A 23496-nucleotide genomic window follows, 5' to 3' on the forward strand; every position below is an offset into this window, starting at 1 on the left:
CCAGCTACCTTGTGGTCCTTTGAGACAGGACTAATCCACCTTTCACCCAGCTATGGAGCCTTTACCAAACAGTTGTCCTATGACTCTTAAACCTCTGGGAACAGGGAGCCTCCACTCCCTGATACAGCACAGAGAGGTTACCCAGCTGGGTCAGGGCCTCAGGACTGCCTCTCTTCTGCTCTCCAGTTTCACTTGCTCTTGCTTTGTGCCACCCCAGGTGTAGGATGCCCACATTGAGCCCAGTTGGCCCTATCACTCCTTTTCCAGGAGCCTGGGAAATTGGAAGGAAGAGGAGGGTGGCTGTGGAGCCCCCATCTCCTAACTACAGCCCTTGGCCCCCTGGCCCAGCAAAGGGGAGCATTACCAAGAGAAAGGGCAAAGGCTCCTCCAGGGGCCGCCACTGGTTGGCATGGAACTGTGGGCTCGCGGGTACAGCTCAAGCCCAGAGCATTTCCGTTAGACAAGCACCGAACCCTCCAACCACCTACATTTGTAGGGAGTCCCATGAGGAACCCCATACTCTAAGGTAGACTAGGCCACCTCCTTGCACTTCCCGCAGGATGGTGGCCCTAATTCTCCAAGGGGGAAACTGTCCCCTTCACTGCTAGGTTTGACAACTTGACTTGCATGGCAGGAAGTTCTCCCAGAAGGCTCACCTAAGTCTCTCATGATGTAGCCTTTGCCTGTTTAATGGGTTAATGGGTACTCTAGTGGAGGCAGAGGACAGCTGCTTCTTCCCCCTATGTGGTAACGTTTTACTTGAATCATAGTCCTTTTTGTTTTGAGACTGGGGTTTCACTATGTTGCCAAGTCTGGTCACGAACTCCTAGGCTCAAGCTCACTGTTCTGTTCTCCCATCTCAGCCTCCTGAGTAGCTGGGACTATAGGTACACACCACCATGCCTGGCCTGGATCATGGTTATCTGGCTACACATTAGCCTTATCTGGAGAACTTAAAATGCTTGTGCCCAGGACCCTCAGAAGGAATTAGAATTGGGTGAGTGGAACACGTGGGATGTGGGGTATTTTCTTTTCTGTTCTTTTCTCTTTTGAGACAGATTCTTGCTCTGTTGCCCAGGCTGGAGTGCATTGGCACGATCTCGGTTCACTGCAGCCTCTGCCTTCCAGGTTCCAGTGATTCTCCTGCCTCAGCCTCCTGGGTAGCTGGGATTACAGGCGCATGCCGGTGGGGTATTTTCTAAAAGCTTCCCAGGTGATCCCGATGTGCAGCCAGGGCTGAGAGTGCCAAGGTAGACAGATAGCTTGGAGAACACACTGGTTATAAGCATGGGCTCTGCAGTTCTATCACTTGCTAGCAAGTGACCTTGGGTCAGTGGCCTAAAGTCTGTGAGCCTTGATTTCATTTGGCAACTGGGATGACAGTACCTAACTCACCAGGATGTCATGTGGAAGGAAGATGGCAGGTCATGTGGGAGGTGGGTACAGGCTGCATGGCAGGGACTTGGTAACCTCTGATAACCTGTCCTCCAGCTTCCTCTTCTCCACATAAGCTTATCCTGCTTCCTTTGAACACTTCCTCCTTGGACTGGGAGGTCCGCACTTCAAGGGCAGATCAGCCTTGCTGCTTTGCAGGGCTGAGAGACTGGACCAGAACTAAGGGACTGGAAATTAGGGGAGGGGATGCCCTACGTCCCCCACTTGCTGAACCAGGACAACCTGGCTACCTTCCCTATGGCAGGAACCCCACTTCATGTCTATGCCAACACACCTGAAAGATCAGAACTCCTTTACTGGTAGCCGCTGTGACGCCCAGAGCTTCTTCTGCTCCCTTGCAGAGCCATGGCATCACTCTCATGGATTGGGTTGTGGAGCTTTCCTTCTCAGCCTTATGATAACTAATGTGACAAATATTTATGTGCTATTATGTGTTGGGTGCCATGCCAGGTGTGCCAGGGGCACAGGATGTAAAGTAAGAGAGTTTTATTCACTGGCGGGGGAGGCCTCCTCATCTGTCATGGTGGATGATAACAGTTCCTGACCTACAGGGGTGCTGTGGGGCTGCATGAGATAATGCAGGCAAAGTGCTGAGAGCCGCGGCTCCCACCCAGCCAGCGCTCGGTCTCCGTGAGCTATAGGGCAGGATGTGATGGGGAAGTATGATGCTTCTCTGAAGACCCAGACGTGGAGCCCCTAACTCAGAGAGGTGGCTTCAGGGGACGTGCCCGGAGACGAGATGATTCTGTCTCCTGCCTCACCCCCGGGACTGAGTGGTGGGGTGCCTCCTGGTCAGATGGGGGGATGGACAGGGGCATCAGTAGAGTGCCTGGCCCAGGTCCCAGCCCTGCTGACACCAAGTCGGGCTGTAGGTCCCACCCATGACCTGGCTGTGTCCTGCAGTCCCTCAGAGAGGAGTCCCTGGGCAGACCGAGGTACACAGGAAGGAAGGTGTGGAGAGCGACTGTGGGGGCCTTGCAACAAGGAATGGCCAAGAGAAGGTGCAGACACTCTTCTCTCCGGGGCAGTAAGTGGGGCTTGTTCAGCTCACTGTTCTGTTCTAGGCCAAGGGCAGCCAATACAGGCCTGCAGGAGAGCCTGGGGAAGGGTGAGGAGGCCCCACAGGGCAGGGGATGGCTTACAACCCCAGAGCTGGGGAGGACCTCCAGCTAAACAGGTCAGGTGGGGAAGGGAGAAGGGATGCTGGGTCCAGGACCCGGGGGTAGAACACAGGCACCTGTGGTTTCAGGCTGGAAAAGGAGGCCAGACCAAGGGCAGGCTCTCCAAAGGAAGGAAGATGGTGTTTGGTGGAGTCAAAGTGTGGGGGGTAGGGGGTGGGGCATCTCCAGGATATACCCTATATACCACTCTCTGAGTATGAATGAGTCTGTAATCATCTATCCACCTCAATGCCCCATAAAATTCTCTATAGCTCTTTCTAGCTGTGTGATCTCAGGCAGGTTACCTAGCCTCTCTGAGCCTCTGGTTTTTGTCTTAAGAAAAGGGTTACGAAGACTTGCATTGCAGGGCTAATGAGAAACAGCACATGCAATACCCCTGCCAGCATGGTGGGCCCAGAGTCGGGCTCAGGCAATGCCAGCTGTTGCAGGCCCCTGTGCCATCTTTTCTTATCAATTCTTCCTCATTTATGCTCTAATTTTGTTTGTCCCTGGGCCAGCAGGCCTGTGATAGATTGGAGGTTCTTATTCCAGAGAATAGAGACAGGAGGGCAGAGTGAGCAGGATACTAAGGCATCCCCACATTTGTCCAGGCAGAAGGAAATGAGCCCACTGACCTTGAAAGTGACATAATTTGGGGGAGGGGGTGTCTGGGTAAACCCTCCTCCTGGGTCTTGCTCCCCATCAAATGGTATTCATCCCCAGAAAATGTTCAAAGGAAAGTACAGGAAAGAATAAACATCTAGACCCACAGCTAATTGAGTTGCAGGTGGTGGCTAGAGACAGGACCATTTGACTCTCCTCCTCCTTCCCCCAAAGTGGCCCTCAGGTGACAGGGCAGACAGGCAGCCTCTCGCAGGGAAATCAGGAAGAGAGGAGGAAAGAGCTGGGGAGGTGGGTGGCTGGGATGAGGAATGAGGCAAAGAAAAATGGCCCGCAAAATGCAGAAACGCCCCAGCATGCTCGCTTCCCAAACCCGGCCCATGAATTGAGGGGTGACAGGTCTCTCATCTCCGATGCCAAGAGCCAGGAGCTCCGGGCAGCCGCAGGTACTACATCTGCACCTGCCAGCAGTTGGAGAGAGGCCATAAAGCATCGTAGCAGGGCTCAGAATGCCAAGTGCCTGCAGCTGGGAAGGGATCGCCTTGCGGTGAAAGCAGTACACAGGGCGAGGGCTGCTCCCAGAGCCAAGCCTGGGCACCCCTCCCTCCAGAGGCTGCTTGATCCTGGGGGCCTGGTGGTGGACAGAGGAGGGGCAGGGCAGGTGCACACGCAATCTAGCTCTGTGCCGGCCGAGACAGGCAGGGACCTTCTGGAGGAAGCCCAGTAGGCCAGGTGATTTACTGCGGCTGGCAGAAAGCTGGGACATCGGAGTCACTGGTAAATAAAAGTGGATTGTAAAGCACCCGGGCTAAGCCTGCGCCTGCGGAAATGCACCAGGGCTCCAGACAGCTTAGAAGCATGGGCCCCATCCCCCAAATGATCATCAGAATCATAGTTTATACGGCACTTCGGATAGGCGTGCCAGGCCTGTCCTAACTGCTTTTTAACACATATTAATATACTTAATCCTCACAACAGCCCTAAGAAGTTGGTGGTAGTATTATAATATCTTCCTTTAACATACCAGAAAGATGACCGGGTGTGGTGGCTCATGCCTATAATCCCAGCACTTTGGGAGGCCGAGGCGGGTGGATCTCTTGAACCCAGGAGTTTGAGACCAGCCTGGGCAACATAGTGAGACTCTGTCTCTACAATAAATACAAAAAATTGGCCAGGCATGGTGGCGTGCGCCTGTAGTCTCAGTTACTCAGGAGGCTGAGGCAAGAGCATCACTTGAGCCCAGGGAGGTCGAGGCTGCAGTGAGGCTTGACTGTGCCACTGCACTCCAGCCTGGGTGACAGTGCAAGACTCTGTCTCAAAAAAAAAAAAAGTACTAATACAGTCCAGAAACATGAGGCAGCACGGAGAGGTCACACAGCCAAGCCCTGTCCAGTGCACCACAAACCCTACTGTGCCCTTCAGTCACCCGAAGGGCTTGGCAGCTCACAGGCCCTGTCTCAATCGGCCTCGGGTGGGCGGGAGACCGCATCACTAACAAGCTCCCAGATGAGGCCGCTGGTCTGAGGACCACACCTTGAGTCGAGAGGCTGTAAACTACTCTGCTGCCTTCCTGTGGCACTTCCTCAGCCTTAGAAATGGTTTATATCCTATTGCTCTGGCCCCGGGAGGCATCTATGAGTTCCTCAGTTAACAGAAAAGGCCCTCACAGGTGTCAGATGTGTCAGATCATGGGGGGAGTTGAGGAGTGGAGTAGGGGAGTGTGGAAGTATGAAGTTGTAAGCATATCAATGTCTACACCCCAGCTCAGGCTAATCTAATCAGAATCCCTGGGGCATGGCCCACACTGGTATTTTTATTTCTTTTCATTGGACAGGTAATGTGCCAATGACACAACAAGGTTTGAGGGAGGCCCATCTCACACATGTGCGTGGAAACCCAGTCATCACGTTCATGAACTACAAAAGGACCATGAACTGGTGTTTTTTTAAGAAGCTCCCTGGGTGATCCACATGTGTAGCCGCAGTGAGTCCTTGAGATGGACAACAGGGATGCCTCCTCGTTATGGCAGATTCATGCCTATAAAACTGAGGACAGCTCCTTGGGGCGAGGCCAAGGATTTCCTTCTGGGAAGCAGTGATGAGCCACCTCCTGGGCCACTGGAAGGTGCGGCTGGGGTCTGCTAGCATACCTCCTTCTTGTTTCTGAGGCACCCCTAGAGAAGAAGGGCACAGCTGGGCAGCCGGCTACATCCCATCTTGGCATTTGTCGGAGAAGTCCTTGCCTCCCCATGCTCTCACGTGACAGCAGACACCAGCCTGGGTTAGCTGTGGAAATGGAGGCTCCCGACCAAGACTCTCCTTGACCAAACTTTCGTCAGGTTCCTCTGAGCCCCATCCTCGACCTTGGCCCCAACCCCAGTCCTGACTTCTGCCTGCCCAACCCAGTCTTAGCCAAGAACCTTGCCAAGTCAGATTAGCCAGCATGCCCCTGAGGAGAGAAGCCATTTCTCTTACTGTCTCCTGTCTCTGAAGAGGACAAAGTAAAAGTTGAAAAACAACAGGAATGAAGTCAGTGGCAAGACCAGCCGGTGCCACTGATGACCAGGCCTGAGATTAAAAGATTAACCCCCCCCCCACTCTAACCACATGTGCTCTCAATCTATCACGACCCTTTCACGTGGAACCCCTTGTAAGTCCTTAAAAGGGCCAGGAACACTGTCTTCGGAGAGCTCGGCTCTGGAGACGTGAGTCTGCCGACGCTCCCGGACAAATAAATAAACCTCTTCCTTCTTTAATCCGGTGTCTGAGGAGTTTTGTCTGCAGCTCGTCCTGCTACATTTCTTGGTTCACCTGACTGGGAGGCGAGGTGATTAACAGACGGTCGGTCGAAGCTGCTGCTTAGGCCTGCCCTGTGGAACAACCCTGCGGGGGACTCTGGCCAGCTTGAGCGACGCGGATCCTGAGAGCGCTCCTGGGTAGGCAATTGCCCGGCTGGAACGCCTCGTCAGAGCAGTGCACAGCAGGCCCCCACAGAGGATCAGCGCAGTGGCTGAACACGGGGAAGGAACTGGCACTTTAAGTCTGGACATCTGAAACTTGGTAAGACTGGTCTTTGGAACTTGCCCACTCCATTTGAGCGGAAGCGTGGCCTGATCACCCACGGCGTGCCTGTACCGGCACTTTGGTTTTTGAGTTGACTTGAATTGCTTGATATTTTGGTTTTGACCTGGCTTGGATTTCTGGATACTCTGATTTTGGTTTTGATTCTGGTTTGGTGTAAACTGAAAAAGTTGTGGGTGCCCCTTTTACCTGTTCTTTGTTCTGTGGTGTGCGTGTGGTGTGAGCGTGGTGTTTTGTCTCGAGGAAACATGGATCAGACACAAAGTATGCCCAGTCCGCTAGGAACTATGTTGAAAAATTTCATGGAAGGATTTAGTGGAGACTATGGGGTTACTATGACACCAGGAAAACTTAGAACTTTGTGTAAAATAGATTGGCCAACATTAGAAGTGGGTTGGCCATCAGAAGGAAGCCTGGACAGGTCTCTTGTTTCTAAGGTATGGCACAAGGTAACTGGTGAGTCAGGATACTCAGACCAGTTCCCATACATAGACACTTGGTTACAGCTGATGCTAGATCCCCCACAGTGGCTAAGAGGGCAGGCAGCAGCAGTGCTAGTAGCAAAGAGACAGATAGCCAAGGAAGGATCCTACTCCACCCGCTGAGGAAAATCAACTCCTAAAGTTCTGTTCGAAGATCCATTGCAGGAGATGGCACCAGTGATCCCAGCGGTGCCCTCCCCTTACCAGGGAGAGAGGCTCCCCACTCTTGAGCCCACAGAGCTTGCGCCTCCGCAAGACAAACATATCCCTAGGCCACCTAGAGTAGACTAGAGAGGAGGTGAAGCCTTGGGAGAAACCCCTCCCTTGGCAGCTCGTTTACGACCCAAAACTGGGATACAAATGCCCCTGAGAGAGCAGCGGTATACTGGGATAGATGAGGAAGGGCACATGGTGGAGAGGCATGTTTTTGTGTACCAGCCCTTCACCTCTGCCGACCTTCTCAACTGGAAAAACAATATCCCATCCTATACTGAAAAGCCACAAGCTCTAATTGATTTGCTCCAAACTATTAACCAGACCCACAACCCCACCTGGGCTGACTGCCACCAGTTGCTCATGTTCCTCTTTAACACAGGTGAAAGGTGGAGAGTGCTTCAAGCAGCAACTAAGTGGCTAGAGGAACATGCACCGGCTGATTACCAAACCCCCAAGAGTATGTGAGGACCCAGTTCCCAGGAACAGACCCCCAGTGGGACCCAAATGAAAGAGAGGGTATGCAAAGGCCGAATCGATACAGGGAAGCTGTCTTGGAAGGATTAAAGAGGGGAGCCCTGAAAGCCACAAACGTTAACAAGGTCTCTGAGGTCATTCAGGGAAAAAAAGTCCAGCACAATTCTTTTTTTTTTTTTTTTTGAGACGGAGTCTCGCTCTGTTGCCCAGGTTGGAGTGCAGTGGCTCATCTCAGCTCACTGCAAGCTCCGCCTCCCGGGTTCACACATTCTCCTGCCTCAGCCTCCCGAGTAGCTGGGACTACAGGCACCTGCCACCACGCTCGGCTAATTTTTTTTGTATTTTTAGTAGAGACGGGGTTTCACCATGTTAGCCAGGATGGTGTCGATCTCCTGACCTCGTGATCCGCCCGTCTCAGCCTCCCAAAGTGCTGGGATTACAGGCGTGAGCCACCACGCCCGGCCAGTCCAGCACAATTCTACGCAAGATTGTGTGAGGCCTATCGTATGTACACATCCTTTGATCCCAATAGCCCTGAAAATCAGTGCATGATTAACATGGCTTTAGTTAGTAAAAGCACAGAAGACATTATAAGAAAACTGCAGAAACAGTCTGGGTTTGCAGGGATGAATACATCACAGTTATTAGAAACAGCTAACCAGGTGTTTGTAAACAGGGATGCAGTAAGCCGTAAGGAAAACCGCAAAGAGAATGAAAGTCAGGCCTGGTGAAATGCTGACCTATTAGCAATCAGAAGGGTCCCTCCAAAGAGGCAAGGGAAGGGGGGGTGCCCTGGAAAGGAAACTGAGCCTGGCTGTCAGAGTTTGCAGCGTAACCAGGGAGGGACAGCATTAGGAGATATACCTAATGTAAATGACAAGTTAATGGGTGCAGCACACCAACATGGCACATGTATACATATGTAACAAACCTGCACATTGTGCACATGTACCCAAGAACTTAAAAAAAAAAAAAAAAAAAAAAGGACATTGGGAGAACAAATGCCCTCAGCTAAAAGGAAAACAAGGTGACTCAGACCAGGAGGTCCCAGACAAGGAGGAAGGTGCCCTGCTCAACCTGGCAGAATGGTTATTGGACTGAGGAAGGTCATTTGCAATCTACTGGAGCCTAAGAGCAGAAGGCAGGTGAGAGAATTCTTAGGAGCTGTGGGGTTTTGCAGACTGTGGATCCCAAACTTTGCAGCATTAGCCAAGCCTTTGTATGAGGTCACAAAGCGGGGGACCAGGAACCTTTTGAACGACAACAAGCCTTTCATGAGTTAAAGGAAAAACTTCTGTCAGCCCCAGCCCTGGGGCTACCCAATCTGACAAAGCCTTTTACATTGTATGTGTCAGAGAGAAAAGATGGCACTAGGAGTTTTAACCCAAACTGTGGTGCCCTGGCCGAGGCCGGTGGCCTACCTCTCTAAACAACTAGACGGAATTTCTAAAGGATGGCCCCCATGTTTGAGGGCCTTGGCAGCAACTGCCCTGCTAGTATAAGAAGCAGATAAACTGACTCTTGGGCAAAACCTGAACATAAAGGCCCCCCATGCTGTGGTGACCTTAATGAATACTAAAGGACATCATTGGCTAATGAATGCTAGACTCACCAAGTACCAAAGTTTGCTCTTGGATTTTACAGTGAAAATCCCTGTGTAACCATTGAAGTTTGTAACACCCTGAACCCTGCCACCTTGCTCCCGGTATCAGAGAACCCTGTCGAGCATGACTGTGTAGAAGTGTTAGACTCAGTTTAGCAGACCTGACATCCGGGACCAGCCTTGGGCATCAGTAGACTGGGAACTATACATGGATGGCAGCAGCTTCATCAACCCACAAGGAGAGAGATGTGTAGGGTATGCAGTGGTAACCCTGGACACTGCTGAAGCCAGATCGTAGCCCCAGGGCACTTCAGCCCAGAAAGCTGAACTCACTGCTTTAATTTGGGCCTTAGAACTCAGTGAAGGTAAGACTAAACATTTACACAGATTCTCGGTATGCCTTTATAACCCTTCAAGTGCATGGAGCATTATATAAAGAAAAGGGCCTATTGAACTCTGGGGGAAAGGACATAAAATATCAACAATAAATTCTACAATTATTAGAAGTAGTATGGAAAGCCCACAAGGTGGCAGTTATGCATTGCAGAGGACACCAGCGAGCTTCCACCTTGGTGGGTTTGGGGAATTCCCGCGTTGACTCAGAGGCTCGAAAAGCAGCATCTGCCCCCTTCCAGGCATCAGTCACAGCCCCCCTGCTCCCTCAAGTACCTGATCTTGTACCTACTTATTCTAAAGAAAAGGACTTTCTCCAGGCAGAAGGAGGACAAGTGATGAAGGAAGAATGGATTCGGTTACCACATGGGAGAGTAGCTGTGCCATAGCTGCTAGGAGCCGCAGTTGTACTGGCTGTGCATGAAACCACCCATTTAGGTCAGGAGTCACTTGAAAAGTTGTTAGGCCAGTATTTCTACATCTCGCATTTGTCAGCCCTTGCCAAAACGGTGACGCAGCTGTGTGTTACCTGCCGACAGCATAATGCGAGGCAAGGTCCAGCTGTTCCGCCCAGTATACAAGTTTATGGAACAGTCCCCTTTGAAGATCTCCAGGTGGACTTCACAGAGATGCCAAAGTGTGGAGGTAACAAGTATTTACTAGTTCTTGTGTGTACCTACTCTGGGTGGGTGAAGGCTAATCCAACACGAACTGAGAAAGCTCGTGAAGTAACCCATATGCTTCTTTGAGATCTTATTCCTAGATTTGGGCTGCCCTTATGGATCGACTCAGATAACAGGCCGGTGGTGTTTGTGGCTGACTTGGTACAGAAGACGGCAAAGGTATTGGGGATCACATGGAAACTGCATGCCACCTACCAGCCTCAGAGTTCCAGAAAGGTGGAGCAGATGAATCGGACTATCAAAAATAGTTTAGGGAAAGTATGTCAGGAAATAGGATTAAAACGGATACAGGCTCTCCCTATGGTATTATTTAAAATTAGATGTACCCCTTCTAAAAGAACAGGATATTCCCCTTATGAAATATATCATAGGCCCCCTCCCACATTGCGGGGACCTTCAGGCACTCCCTGAGAGTGAGGTGAAATTAAGTTACAGCTACAGGCTTTAGGAAAAATAACACAATCTCAGCCTGGGTAAATGAGAGATGCCCTGTTAGCTTATTCTCCCCAGTTCACCCTTTCTCCCCAGGTAATCGAGTGTGGATCAAGGACTGGAATGTAGCCTCTTTATGGCCATGGTGCAAAGGACCCCAGACTGTCATCCTGACCACTCCCACCACTGTGAAGGTAGAGGGAATCCCAGCCTGGATCCACCACAGCCGTGTAAAACCTGCAGCACCTGAAACCTGGGAGGCAAGACCAAGCCTGGACAACCCTTGAAGAGTGACTCTGAAGATGACAAGCCCTGCTCCAGTCATACCCAGAAGCTGACTGGTCCATGCACAGCCGAAGCATGAGGAAGCTCATTGTGGGATTCATTTTTCTTAAATTTTGGACTTGTACAGTAAGGACTTCAACTGACCTTCCTCAGACAGAGATAGGGCAAAAACTTGAAACAGTCTTGTTGTTTAAAAGGGACTTGTGAGTATAATGCCACCCAGTGCAAGATATGCAGCCCAGGAAGTGACCAGCCTGATGTGTGCTATAACCCATTAGAACTACTTGATCCCCGTTAGAAAACAGAGTATGTAACTCTAGGAATCAATGGAACTGGATTGGCAGGAAGACCTGGATAGTGAAGATGAGAGTGAGAACTCCCACTAGTGAGTGAGGTTCTCAAAGGGGGGAATGAGGAGAGAAGCCATTTCTCTTACTGTCTCCTGTCTCTGATTAGGAGAAAGTAAAAGTTAAAAAAACAACAGGAATGAAGTCAGTGGCAAGACCAGCCAGTGCCACTGATGACCAGGCCTGAGGTTACTTTTAATCCCCCACTCTAACCACATGTGCTCTCAATCTATCATGACCCTTTCAAGTGGAACCCCTTAGAGTTGTAAGCCCTTAAAAGGGCCAGGAACTCTGTCTTCGGAGAGTTTGGCTTTTGAGACACAAGTCTGCCGACGCTTCTGGCCAAATAAAAAATCTCTTCCTTCTTTAATCCAGTGTCTGAGGAGTTTTGTCTGCAGCTTGTCCTGCTACACCCCCACCTTTGAGATCTGATCGAGTTCCTCATTCCCCACCTCTGATGTTCAGCTGTCTCTCCATATACTCAGGGCATTGGTCCAGGACTCCCACCTATACCCAAATCCACACGTACTCAGGTCTCCAGTCAGCCTTGTGGAACCCAGCTCTCCCTATAATCAGGTTTTGAACTTTACTAATAGCACATTTTCCATCAGCATTTGTTTGAAAAACTTCACATATAACACAATTCAAACCCATATTGTTTAAGAGTAGACTGTGTAAGTCCTAGGCCTGCTTTCAGCAAGCATCCTGTTAGGCCAGTTGAGCCAGAATATTCCCTTCTCTCATATCCGATCAAGCTCCTCACACCATTCAGTGTACTCAAGGGATTGGTTCCAGGATCCCCCCCCAGGTACCAAAACCCGAGCATACTCAGTCGGTCTTGCAGAACCACAAATAGGAAACATTGGCCCTCTGTATATGCAGGTTTCACAACTCACAAATACTGCATTTTCCATCCACATTTGGTTGAAACAAAAATCTGCATCTAAGTGAACCCCTGTTGTTCAAGGGTCAACTGTGTAAGTCCTGGGCCTGCTTTCAGCAAGCAGAGGCCTCGCCTTGACTCTCCTCTTAGAAATGTGCCATCCTCCGGCCCCTCATGCTGCCCCTTGGCTATAAATCCCCATGTCTCCTTTTCAGAGTTGGACTCCATTTATCTCCCCTACTACAAGTCTTAAAGCTTTCCTTAACTGTTTTAACAAGTGTCATAATTTTTTTCTTTAATCCTCTTCCCCTACCACCCCCACCTCTCTGGAAAAGTCACCCAGCAAAGTGAGCAGCCCTGTCAACTAAACAAAATTGACTCCTCACCTTGACATTCAAGGCCCCGGGCAATGATCTCAAGACCTCTCTCTCTTACTTGTGCCCCAAACACGGCTTCACTGTCATACATACCTGGACTTTCCTCCCATTCTGCCATTGCCCAGCCTTTTTCTTCTACCTGGATCGTTTTCTCCCCTTTCTTGAAACCCACCAACTCCAAGTCACAGCAATCTCTCCCATGGTGATCAGACTAATTATCCCTTTGGATTAATTTTCCCTATCTTCCATAACAGAACCTCCCATTTTAGCAGGCACATGGTTCTCTGAGATAAAGCTACATCGAAAGACTACATTTCCCAGCATGCTCTGTAAGCTGATGTGGTCACATGCCTAAGTTTTGACCAATGCAATGTAAGAAGAGCAAGGTGTGTCACTTCCAGGAAGTGTTCTTACAGGCAACAGGCATTTCTTCCTCCTCCTCTTGCTTCTACCTACTGATGTAATAGCTGGACCTACAACAGCCATCTTGTACTGTGAGGTGGCCTTGGCCATGAAAGCTGCACAGAGTTGAAGCAACTGGGTTCCTAATGCCATAGAATGTCATACCAGCCTTGGGCTGTCCCTACCAGAATTGAACATAGGAGAAAAATGACCTTCCATCTCATTTTAGTTACTAGTCTTTTGGAATTTTCTGTAACTAATGCTATTCAGTCCATACCTTCACACCCCTGGAGGTGTGGACTCTAGATTCTTGCGTTTACCATACACACCACATGGAACCATAATTTGCATGTTCTTCCCAAGCTAAACAGTAAGTAATCTAAAGGCTGGAAATGTGTCTGAAATCTCCATCTTCCCCTGCCATGTGAGGCATGAGGCCTCTGTATGCTCCCACCAGCCTTGCAGGAGAAACATGCCCTTACCAGGATGTCTGAGCCCTCAGGGTCCTCCCCCGTGGCTGGGCTGGAGGAGTTGCCGAGTTTGAACATCCAGTACTCCTTGGCAGTGACAAGGAAGTTCCATGGCAGTAGACTGCCAATGCCCAGGCTGAAGAAGATGATGTATGTGCCATAGAAGCGGTCCTCGGGCCTCTGTAGGCCAGGGGGCGGGTGGTCCAGCAGCTTCTCAAGCAGTGCCTCCTGGTCAGCTTGCAGACTGCTGCCTATGGTTCTGTAGGTGGAGTTTGAACTGTGCTGAAAGTCGTCCTCTGAAGCAATGGCCACTATTGGAGCAAGAAGGGCAACAGAGACAGGGTAGATAAGTAGAAACTGAGGCTGGGGACAGCTGGGGACCCACCCAGCCTACAAAATGACCATGCCCCCTCACCCTGGGCTCTGTAAAGTCACTAAAGCCTGGTTGGAGAACTTCATTTTAAGGATCAGGGAGAAAGACAAAAATTAGACCTGGAGAAGGGCAATTTTTACAGGTCTAAAAATTAGACCTGTAAGTGTCCTCAGAGGTCACCCCAACCATGCAAGTGCAACAGAGGTAGCACATAATTGTGGAACAGGCTGGGTGTAAACCACTGCATGATAGTGGGGACTGTGGCAATGTACCCAGAAAGGCAAACCTAGTCTAAAGGCATTCACAGTTCTGTGCAGCCATAAAAAAAGAATTAGGACCCCTGATGGGCAAAGAATGATCTTTAAACCCTTTTCGACTTTATTTGAAAGAAATAAGGGGCAGGATAGTATGTAGAATATGCTACTATGTGTGTAAAAAAAGTGGGGAGAGAAAAATATACATATGCATATGCATTTGTATATGCATATAATATCTCTGGAGGCTACATAAGAAGTTTCTAACAGTGAGTGGCTGCCTCTAAGGAGGGAGACTTCCCTGCATTCTTATTTGTGCCTCCTGAATTTTTAACTATGTTCCTAGTTTATTATCAGTTCCAAAATAAAATTAAAAGTGTAAATAAAAATAAAAACCTTCAGATTAAATAATTGTTTAAAAACTGGTAGTGTCTAGGGCTGCCTCCATAAGCTGGTGTGTAGCCTCTGATAGTCCATTCCCATTTCATTTGTGGGGAAAGAGAGGTCCAAAGAACAGAAGGCCATAGACTAGGTAAATGGTCAAGCCTGGGTTTGCAGCTCCTGCCTGGGTCCCACCTCTGCTCATCACGCCCTACCAGGAGTCAGCTACTTTCTTTTTTTTTTTTTTTTTTTTTTTTGAGACGGAGTCTCGCTCTGTCGCCCAGGCTGGAGTGCAGTGGCCTGATCTCAGCTCACTGTAAGCTCCGCCTCCCGGGTTCACGTCATTCTCCTGCCTCAGCCTCCCAAGTAGCTGGGACTACAGGCGCCCACCACCTCGCCCGGCTAGTTTTTTGTATTTTTTTTTAGTAGAGACGGGGTTTCACCGTGTTAGCCAGGATGGTCTCAATCTGCGGACCTCGTGATCCACCCGTCTCGGCCTCACAAAGTGCTGGGATTACAGGCTTGAGCCACCGCGCCCGGCCGAGTCAGCTACTTTCAATCTATGGTAGCGCCTAAGACAAATGGAAGAGCCTGGGCTACCAGCAACTATTGTCTACATGTCCTTGGGCAGGTTACCATATTTCTGTGCCTCAATTTCCCTAAATGTAAACCCAGGGAAGCCATTTTTATGATAGTTATGCAACTGCAACTGGCTGGCAATGCCTGGCCTGTAAGCAGCTGTTGAACAAATGTCAGCATCTCCCTGGCATCCTGGGCCTGTCGCATGGCTGGCTGGCTGCTGGATTTGGCTGTAAAGTAGCATGCCTGCTTCTTTGCTCTAGATAGCACTTAGGATGTGGCAGCAGCTTGTTAAATGAGAAATGTCTCCGTAATGCTGAGGATGGGACACTTCAGAGTCCCTTCTGCAGTAGCCTCTTCCCTACCCAATAAACTAATAAATAAATAAATGCATCTTGATTTCTACAGGAGGCTAAACCTAACTCAAAGCATCGTGCCAAGAAGACTGGGGCCTTTATTCCCTGGTGGGATGGGAATACCTCCTCATGTGGGTGCAGAACCTTATCCACTATTTCAGGAGAACCTCAGAGCATCCCTTGGAATTAGAGCAAAAAACATTGCTCTCTTTTTTCAGATGGAAAGACTGAGGTCTGGAAGGCACTTGCTATGTCCCACATTCAAATAGAAAGAACTCCCAATAGCTAAACTTAAGTCCAGTAATCACAAATGCCAAGGTCTGTGCCTAACAGAGGTCACACTTGAGGCTGACAACAGCCTAATATATTAGGTACTACTCTAAGACCCATTTCACAGATGAGGGGTCTGAGGCTCAGAAAGGTTGAGTAACTTGCCCAGGGTCACAAAACTAGCAGATGGCAAGAGTGAAGTTACACAGCCAAGCTGACTGGGGACCATGCTGGACTCCTCAGCACACCGGGGAGGACTGGCTGGGAATGGGAATCTTGTGTCTGCTGGTTCCAAGTACAAGCATCCTTCCTGCAAGCGTTGAAGTCAGTGAGTGGGGAGGGGCCCAGGCACACTGAAGGCACCCTTGTCAATGTTTGCTGAATGAATGGACTCTGCACCACCAGGACATTCTCCCCTGCTGGGGTAGCATGTACCCTGGAGCCGGCAGGCGGGAGGCCACTGGATGCCCAAGTGCAATGCATCCAGCCAGCAAGTCTATTTTAAACTCCTCTGGTTAGCAGAGCCCCTCCCCAGCCTGGATTCGGATGGAGGCTAGCATTAACAAGCTCACTGTCTGGAAGCTCACTGTGTGGAAAATCTCTTTCCACATGCACCCACTCACAGAGTAAAGGCCATGTGAAGGCACAGCAAGAAGGAGGCTGTCTGCAAGTCAGGAAGAGAGCCCTCATCAGAAACCAAATCAACCAGCATCTTGATCTTGCCCTTCCCAGCCTCCATATCCATGAGAAACAAATTTTAAGCCACCTAGTCTATGGTATTTTGTCTGGCACAAAATGGTACAAATGTAACAAGCTCACCTGTTACATTTTAAAAATTAGTGTTTAAAATGTAAAAAAAAATCATGACCCACCCACATAGAACAAGAGAGAACCACAAGTGGTTCTTCCCAGAGGCTCCAGCTACCTGTGGCTAGAAGGACCACCAGCCCTGTCACTCAGGACCACACTTGGCTAGGGCCCCTTCTCAGTACCTGGCGTCTATTTGTCAAGGACCATTCAGCCTTGACTGAGCTTCTGAACAAGGAGCCAGGAATTTTCTCTAACCAGGGTCACAAGCCAGGGCACTGGAGTGAGCAGTCTTATTAGTCTTTACAAAAGCTAGCTGCTGACTTCTGGATTAAAAAAGAAAGAGAAAGGCAGGCAAGGAAGTGCCCAACCTTCCCCAAAACAGGCTGGCTGTGGCCTGGAACGTGCTCCTGGGTCATCTGCAGGAGCCCGGCCATGCATAGAGAGGCAGCCCTGCCCAAGGAGGCAGGCACTGCTGGGGCCGCGGCAAAACCTCATCTGGGCCAGGAAGCCTAGGTACTGGTTCCAAGGAGGCTCCTGACTCTGGCTAGGTGGCTCTCCCTTCTGTGCCTCGATTTCTTGGGCTGTGCACCGGAGTGGGGAGCTGGTAGGGCTAACCTGTGGGAGGGCACTGGGAAGCGCAGGGCACCGCCCACTGGCCGCTGCAGAACCGGCTTTGCGGTGTAAACAGCCCCAGCCTCAGGCCGGGCAGCTGGGACCGAGAGAACCAGCCAGCAACTGGATACTTCGGGCCGACAGGTCTATACCAGGCCCCCACCATACAGGCAGTAAGGTCCAGTCTCAGAGAGGACGAGGAGGGGAGAGAGGATTTGAGGAAGAGAAGACAGAGACCCAGAAAGAGGGGTGGCAGAGAGCAAGGAGGGAGAGGAGGGACGGTGGGGAAGGGACCACGGAGGGGGTGGGGTCCTTTGGCTCCCCTGGCAGCCCGCAGCCGTCCCCAGGGCCCGGGAGGGAGGTCGCTGAGCGCGAGTCTGGGGGGGGCCGGGACCGGAGCCGGAAGAGCCCGAGCCAGCCCGCACTTACTGTCGCCGCTGCGCCGCGCCGCGCCGCGCCGCCGCCGCCTCCGGCGCACGGCCAGGACCACTGGGCTTGGTAGGCGGCAGGCGGGCTCCTCCCCCGGCCCCGCTCCGCCCCTCCCGGCACCACGCCGCCGCTTCCCCGTTTGCAAACAAGCCTTTTTCCTTTGTCTTCTGCCGGCGCGCCGGGGCTCCCCCTCCTGGCACTGGGCTGGGGCCAGCCTGCGCCCATTTCACAGGAGAAAAAGTGAGGCGCCCAGTGTTAAACGCACTGCCCATGCTTGCGATGGGTGCGCGGCGCATCAGGCCTCCTGGTTGCTGCTCCTTTTTTACCTTGGAGTCAGACCCCACTGTCTGAGACCTCCCCTTTAGCTACAATAACCTGCACCCCAGGACTAAGAGGAGCCCTCATCTTGCCCCCACACCGCTGCCGAGACCCCTCTCCAAAGGCTGCTTCTACCCTTCCCGGCTGCCCCTGCTCTGGAGGTGAAGCGGTACCCACACCTGGACTGAACTGGGCCTCCCAGGCTGGGCAGCTATTTTCAGTAGACCCAGAACTTGGCAGTCAGCAATTCCAGCCCTCACACTTGACCGCAGCCGCAGCGTGTAACACACAGCTGTTGCGTGTTCTTTAAGAAAGTGGGGGCCGGGTGCGGTGGCTCACGCCTGTAATCCCAGCACTTTGGGAAGCCGAGGCAAGCGGATCACCTGAGGTTGGGAGTTCGAGACCAGCCTGACCAACATGGCAAAACTCCATCTCTACTGAAAATACAAAATTAGCCGGGCATGGTGGTGCGTGCCTGTGATCCCAGCTACTCGGGAGCCTAAGGCAGGATACTCGCTTGAACCTGGGAGGCGGAGGTTGCAGTGAGCCGAGATCGTGCCATTGCACTCCAGCCTGGGCAACAAGAGGGAAACTCCGTCTCAAAAAAAAGAAAAGTAAAGAAAGCGGGAACCAGGCTGGGCGCACTGCCTCACGCCTCTAATCCTAACGCTTTGGGAAGCTGAAGCAGGTGGATCGCTTGAAGCCAGGAGTTCGAGATCAACCTGGTTAACATGGCCAAACTCCATCTCTACTAAAATTACAAAAATTAGCTGGGTGTTGTGGCGCACACCTGCGATCCCAGCTATATGGGATGCTGAGGCAGGAGAATTGCTTGAATCCGGGAGGCGGAGGTTTCAGTGAACCGAGATGATGCCACTGCACTCCAGCCTGGAGCCTGGGTGACAGAGCAAGACTCCAACTCAAAAAGAAAAAAAAAAAAAAAATAGTGGAAACCTTCTTGACTCCCGGTCCTGGCCCAGTTGGCCAATTCAGAGCGGGGATCTAGATGCTTCACAGGGCCTGAAGATCTGTGACCATGGATAGTAAATCCTTGCAGTTGCCACCCCAGGGCTCAAGAGTGCCACAGAGCCCATCGAGGCTGTCAGTAGTGTGGACAGGTTCTCAGAGCATCCCCACTCCCCACCCCAGCCTCTCATTTTATAACCACCATTCCCCAAACACTGGCCTGATCATATAAGTCTCTGGGTACACATCCAGATTCTGGGGACCTCTCCCCAGGAGGGTTGCTGCTACTCCCCACTCCCTAAGGGTGGTGCTATACCTACTTTGTTTGCTCTTCCCTCATAGTGGGCACATAATTTGTGTTCAATAAATACCTGGATTGATACAATCCATCATTCAAGGGGTGCAGACTGGGAAGCCAGAATGGATCATTTAACAAGCTCCACCAGCAGGCGAGTTTGGAGACTAGCACCCTAAATTGTCAGAAAGCCCCCCAGCCAAGGAGAGGAAGGGGCTTAGCTCCAGACTTACGAGCTGCGGGATAATGGTAAAATTACTAAACCTCTCTGAATCCCAGGGTCGGCTTAGGACTAGCGGGAGCATTAAGTCAGGTGATCCATGCCAGGCACTCAACGCAAATTTCCATCACTTCCAAGGAAGACACTCCCCACCCCCAGAATGTGATAGTTCATATGCTAGTTTAGTCATCAGGCCTTATTTTGGGCCTTCTTTACATTGGAAAAAAAAATCCTCTAATATACAAAGCATTTTCATGAACAGTCTCTCATTTGATCTCCCCTCCCCCACCCCAGTACCCAGTGAAATGGGATTGTTGTCCCCATTTTATAGATGGGGAAACCCAGGCTCAAAGAGGTAAAGTGGCTTCCCAGGGCATACAGCTGGCAGTGATGGAGTGGCAGAACCCAGAGCCAAGGCTCTTTCTGTCATGCCCAGTTACAAGCAGGCAGGTGAGGCTGAGGGGAGGGGGCACAGCCCAAGGGACAAAGTCCTAGGATCCAATGAGGGCAGCAGATCAGGGCTATTTCTGGCCCAGCCTGGGGACCATGCCCTACCTCTGTGAAGCTCCAGTGCTTTGTCACTTGATTGCTTTTACTTCAGGCAGAGTCCTCAGTTGTTTGTAGTCAGTGTTATCTTTATCTTTGGAGAATGTGCCTGTATGTGAGTGAGTGAGACAGTTTCAGGACACCTGCTTAGAGAATCAGAGGTGCCAGGAGCCCTCTTCCAGAGCTCTGAGGCTGGGGTCTTAATTCAAATGGAGGAGGCGCCAGTCACTTGGGGATCTGCTGTTGCTAGGGCTGAGTTCAGGAAGGGGCTCTGGGGATGGCCTCCATTATGAAAGCAGAAAGCTGTGGGAGGAAACAGGTTGCTAATGTATCCGTGGGGCTGCTTCCCGGCCAACGTGGGCTTGTCTTCTCCTCCAGGATCTAGGCAGATGGTGGTGGTAATGTCTAGCTTGGGGGCAAGATGAGTCAGGTACTGTTGGGCATTCAGCTTCCCAGGGAATGTTTGAGGCTGTGGGGGATCAGGGAAGGAACAGGAGAATGGGGGTCCAGAGGCTTGAGCTCTGAGTCTGCCCCGGTCCCTGGCCAGCAGGCACTTCAGTGACCAGGTAATAAAAACATTTACCCTGACAGATGATCAGAAAAGAGGGAGATAGGGTCAAGAAAGGGAAGTAGAGAGGAAACAGAATAAAAGTGTTTTCACAACGCCCACTTGACAGCAGCGGACTCCAGGGAGGAGAGGGATGGGGAGGCTGGGGTGGGCAGGCCTCAGAAATTGGCTGGGTTCCTGTCTCTTGCCTGAAGTTATCCTGAACATTGCTTTTGATAAGGGCTATAGGAGTGGAAAGGTAATTTTTTCTAGCCTTCCTGAGGTAGGGTAGACCCCCGAAACAATCTTGAGATTGAGAAGAGTAAAACAAATAGAAATTTAGTAATGTTTATATGTCATGCACACTTGGGAAATACTCAGATAAATGAGTAAATCTCCAAAATCCATGACTTTGAGTTCAGGTTTAAATGCCATCTTCAACTGAAACAAAGAAAGAAGGCCCAGCTGTGGGGATCTGGGCAGGAAAAGCTCAGTCAACAAGGGGAAAGTTGGTCTGACAGACTGAAGTTTGTGCCTTCTCCATTGTTAAGTGTTTCTAGTGATTAGAGACATCTTTCTCTTCCTGGTGCAGACAGGGAGACACCCTGACGTATCATTTCTTTTAAAGATGTAAGTTTCTCTTTCCAAGGGGTAAGTTTTCCTTTTGTTCTTAGAGCTTCTCCTGAGTCTGCAGTTTCTCAAAGTAACCAGCTCAAAATTATTCTTATGCCAAGGAGGCATATTTTGGGTGGCCTATTCTGGTCTCCTACAGTCATAAGTTTGGGGTAGTGTGTCCTGAACCCCATCTGTGTCTAGCAATGCAGTGGTCATGCTTTTCTGCCTTGAGAGCCCCCAACTCTGTATCTGACTGGGGCATATGAGGCATTGCAACCAAGCAGAGTCGACGACAGCAACCATCTATGCTCAAGTATTGTTGGGGAAGGTCAGGGAAAATATTTGTAAATGGTAAAGTACTACACCCATTAGGCATCTTTATTCTTATACACGAGGAGAAAAAGGAGGAGGATAAGAAGGAGAAGAGAAGGAAAGAAAACTCCAAATGGCCAAAGCACTTTCCACTGGATCGACATTTTACAATCTTTAGTCCTTTGAAAAAGCACGCTGGCTGGGTGCAGTGGCTCGTGCCTGTAATCCCAACACTTTCGGAGGCCAAAGCAGGCAGATCACGAGGTCAGGAGTTTGAAATCAGCATGGCCAACATGGTGAAACCCTGTCTCTACTAAAAATACAAAAAAAAAAAAAAAAAAAAATAGCTGGGCATGGTGGTGGGCGCCTGTAATCTCAGCTACTTGGGAGGCTGAGGCAGGAGAATCGCTTGAATCCCAGAAGGCGGAGGTTGCGGTGAGCTGAGATTGTGCCACTGCACTACAGCCTGGGCAACGAGAGCGAGACTCTGTCTCACAAAAAAAAAAAAAAAAAAAAAAAAAGAAGAAGAAGAAAAGAAAAGAAAAGAAAAGAAAAAAGCACCCTGTTTCTCGTTGGTTTGGAAATGCCCTGAAAGGTTCTGAGTGCTGGCAGAAGCCATCCCACTATTACAAGAGGACCAGCTCCAGGTCCAGGGAACTGGAAGATGAGATGCCAAGGCTGGCCAGAGCAGCCGATAGGGAGGCCTCTTGGCTTGGTGGTCAGAACTGGGCCCTGGAGTCAGACAGACCTGGGCTAGGATGCTTTTTATGTGGCCCTAGGAAGTCAAGCCTCAGTTTTCTCATCTGTAAAGGGGGTGATAATAACAACCTAACAGCCTTCTAGGAGGCACAGAGTAGGTGTATGGATTGCTATTAAAGACGGTCAGCCAGAGGACACAGCTCCTGCTCTGGCTCCAACCCCAACCCCCCCACCCGCCGCCCCCTATCCCGTAGAATCCACCACACACCGTGAGGTCGGTGCAGCTGTCAGCCCCATTTATCTTATGTGGAAAGTGGGGCACAGAGAGGTACCTCATTCAGAGTCACACAGCTGGTCAACTGCAGAGCCAAAATTCACATGGATGCCTTTCTGCCTCCAGAACCCACCCAGGAGACTCCATGAAAAGTGGTTGGGAGTGGGGGTCACACAAGCCCTCATCCTCTAAGACTGGAGTCCTACAAGCTCTCCTCTTCTCTTCCCCGGGGTCTGTTGACCTACAGGGAATACAACAATCAGGAAGAGTCAGAATCTTTCTCACAGGCTCCTTTTGGGGGAGGAGGCGGGGCCAGGGGCCGCAGGGCTGGGGGCGCGGAGAGCGCCAGGCATAAGGCTCATGGGCAGATGCTGCCATCTCGTGCAACTTCTCTATCACTGCAATGCTCACATATTGGGGTCACTCACTAGGGTCTTTCTTTCCAGGGTTACTGGATACCCATGTGAGGCACAAGGATTCTGAGAGGTAAGGTTAGTAGTTATGGTGATAAAGCCATAACTATGGACTCATAAATTCTCTGCTTCCACATCACTAATTTATTTTTTAAGAGACAGGGTATTGCTCTGTCACCCAGGCTGGAGTGCAGTGGCATGATCATAGCCTACAGCAGCCTCCAGCTCCTGGGCTCAAGTGATCCTCCCTCCTCAGCCTCCCTGAGTAGGTGGAACTACAGGTGCAGGCCACCACTCCTGGCTAATTTAAAAATTTTTTTTTTTTTTTTTTTTAGAAATGGGTGTCTCACTATGTTGCCCAGCCTGGTCTCAAACTCTTGGCTTCAAGTGATCCTCCGGCTTCAGCCTCCCAAGATGCTGGGATTACAGGTGTGAGCCACCATGGATGGCCCACATCACTGATTTGAATTCCAGTCCCCATTCTGACTCTAGCCACCTCTCCTTACTGTGTGTTGGTCAATGGCTCCCTCTGGGAATGTTCTGGATTTCCAGGAGATGCCAGCACTGACTCCTGTCTCCCCCACATCCATCAAGCATGTCCTTCCTTCCATCCTCAGGCAGCTTAGATCCCAAGGTCCACCATGTCAGTAACATCTTCGCAGTACCCTAAACTCCCATGTCCCTCATCTTGTGGCAGCGTGGGCCCACCCTGGGGGAGCCCAGCTACAGCTGACAAATGATCCTCACTGGAGAGTCCCCAGCAGACCGGCGCGTCCACTTGGAACTCACAGTTATCAACACCAGATGGGCCTGAGGATTGCCTGCAGGCCTACCACGTGTCTTGGCTCCTGCTTGCTGCAAGAA

The 23496-nt window shown here is 50.8% G+C and overlaps 1 protein-coding gene, 1 long non-coding RNA gene and 1 other non-coding gene across 4 annotated transcripts in view; 1 reads left to right on the forward strand and 2 right to left on the reverse strand.

The window, feature by feature from the left end:
- The window catches only part of SLC29A3 (solute carrier family 29 member 3), a 50332-nt gene extending 32748 nt beyond the window's left edge, over positions 1–17584 (reverse strand). Inside the window, exons 1-2 of one of the 2 annotated variants that reach the window (XM_001107477.5) lie at positions 17428–17584; positions 13376–13674 (exon numbers count right to left, since the gene is read on the reverse strand). In XM_001107477.5, the coding sequence (XP_001107477.3) occupies positions 13376–13674; position 17428 (300 nt within the window). In that variant the 5' untranslated portion in view covers positions 17429–17584. The remainder of the gene's footprint in view (positions 1–13375; positions 13675–17427) is intronic. The other variant, XM_028826517.2, reaches the window with a different exon arrangement.
- LOC114670240 (small nucleolar RNA U13) lies at positions 5061–5164 on the reverse strand. Its single transcript, XR_003719721.2, has one exon. It is a non-coding gene; the product is annotated as a small nucleolar RNA U13 (small nucleolar RNA).
- Positions 9992–12384, forward strand: LOC114669974 (uncharacterized). Its single transcript, XR_003719360.2, has 3 exons — positions 9992–10129; positions 10235–10326; positions 10696–12384. It is a non-coding gene; the product is annotated as an uncharacterized LOC114669974 (long non-coding RNA).
- Positions 17585–23496: the final 5912 nt, after the last annotated feature.

Source organism: Macaca mulatta, chromosome 9 (assembly GCF_049350105.2).
Source record: "Macaca mulatta isolate MMU2019108-1 chromosome 9, T2T-MMU8v2.0, whole genome shotgun sequence".
NCBI lineage: Eukaryota > Metazoa > Chordata > Mammalia > Primates > Cercopithecidae > Macaca > Macaca mulatta.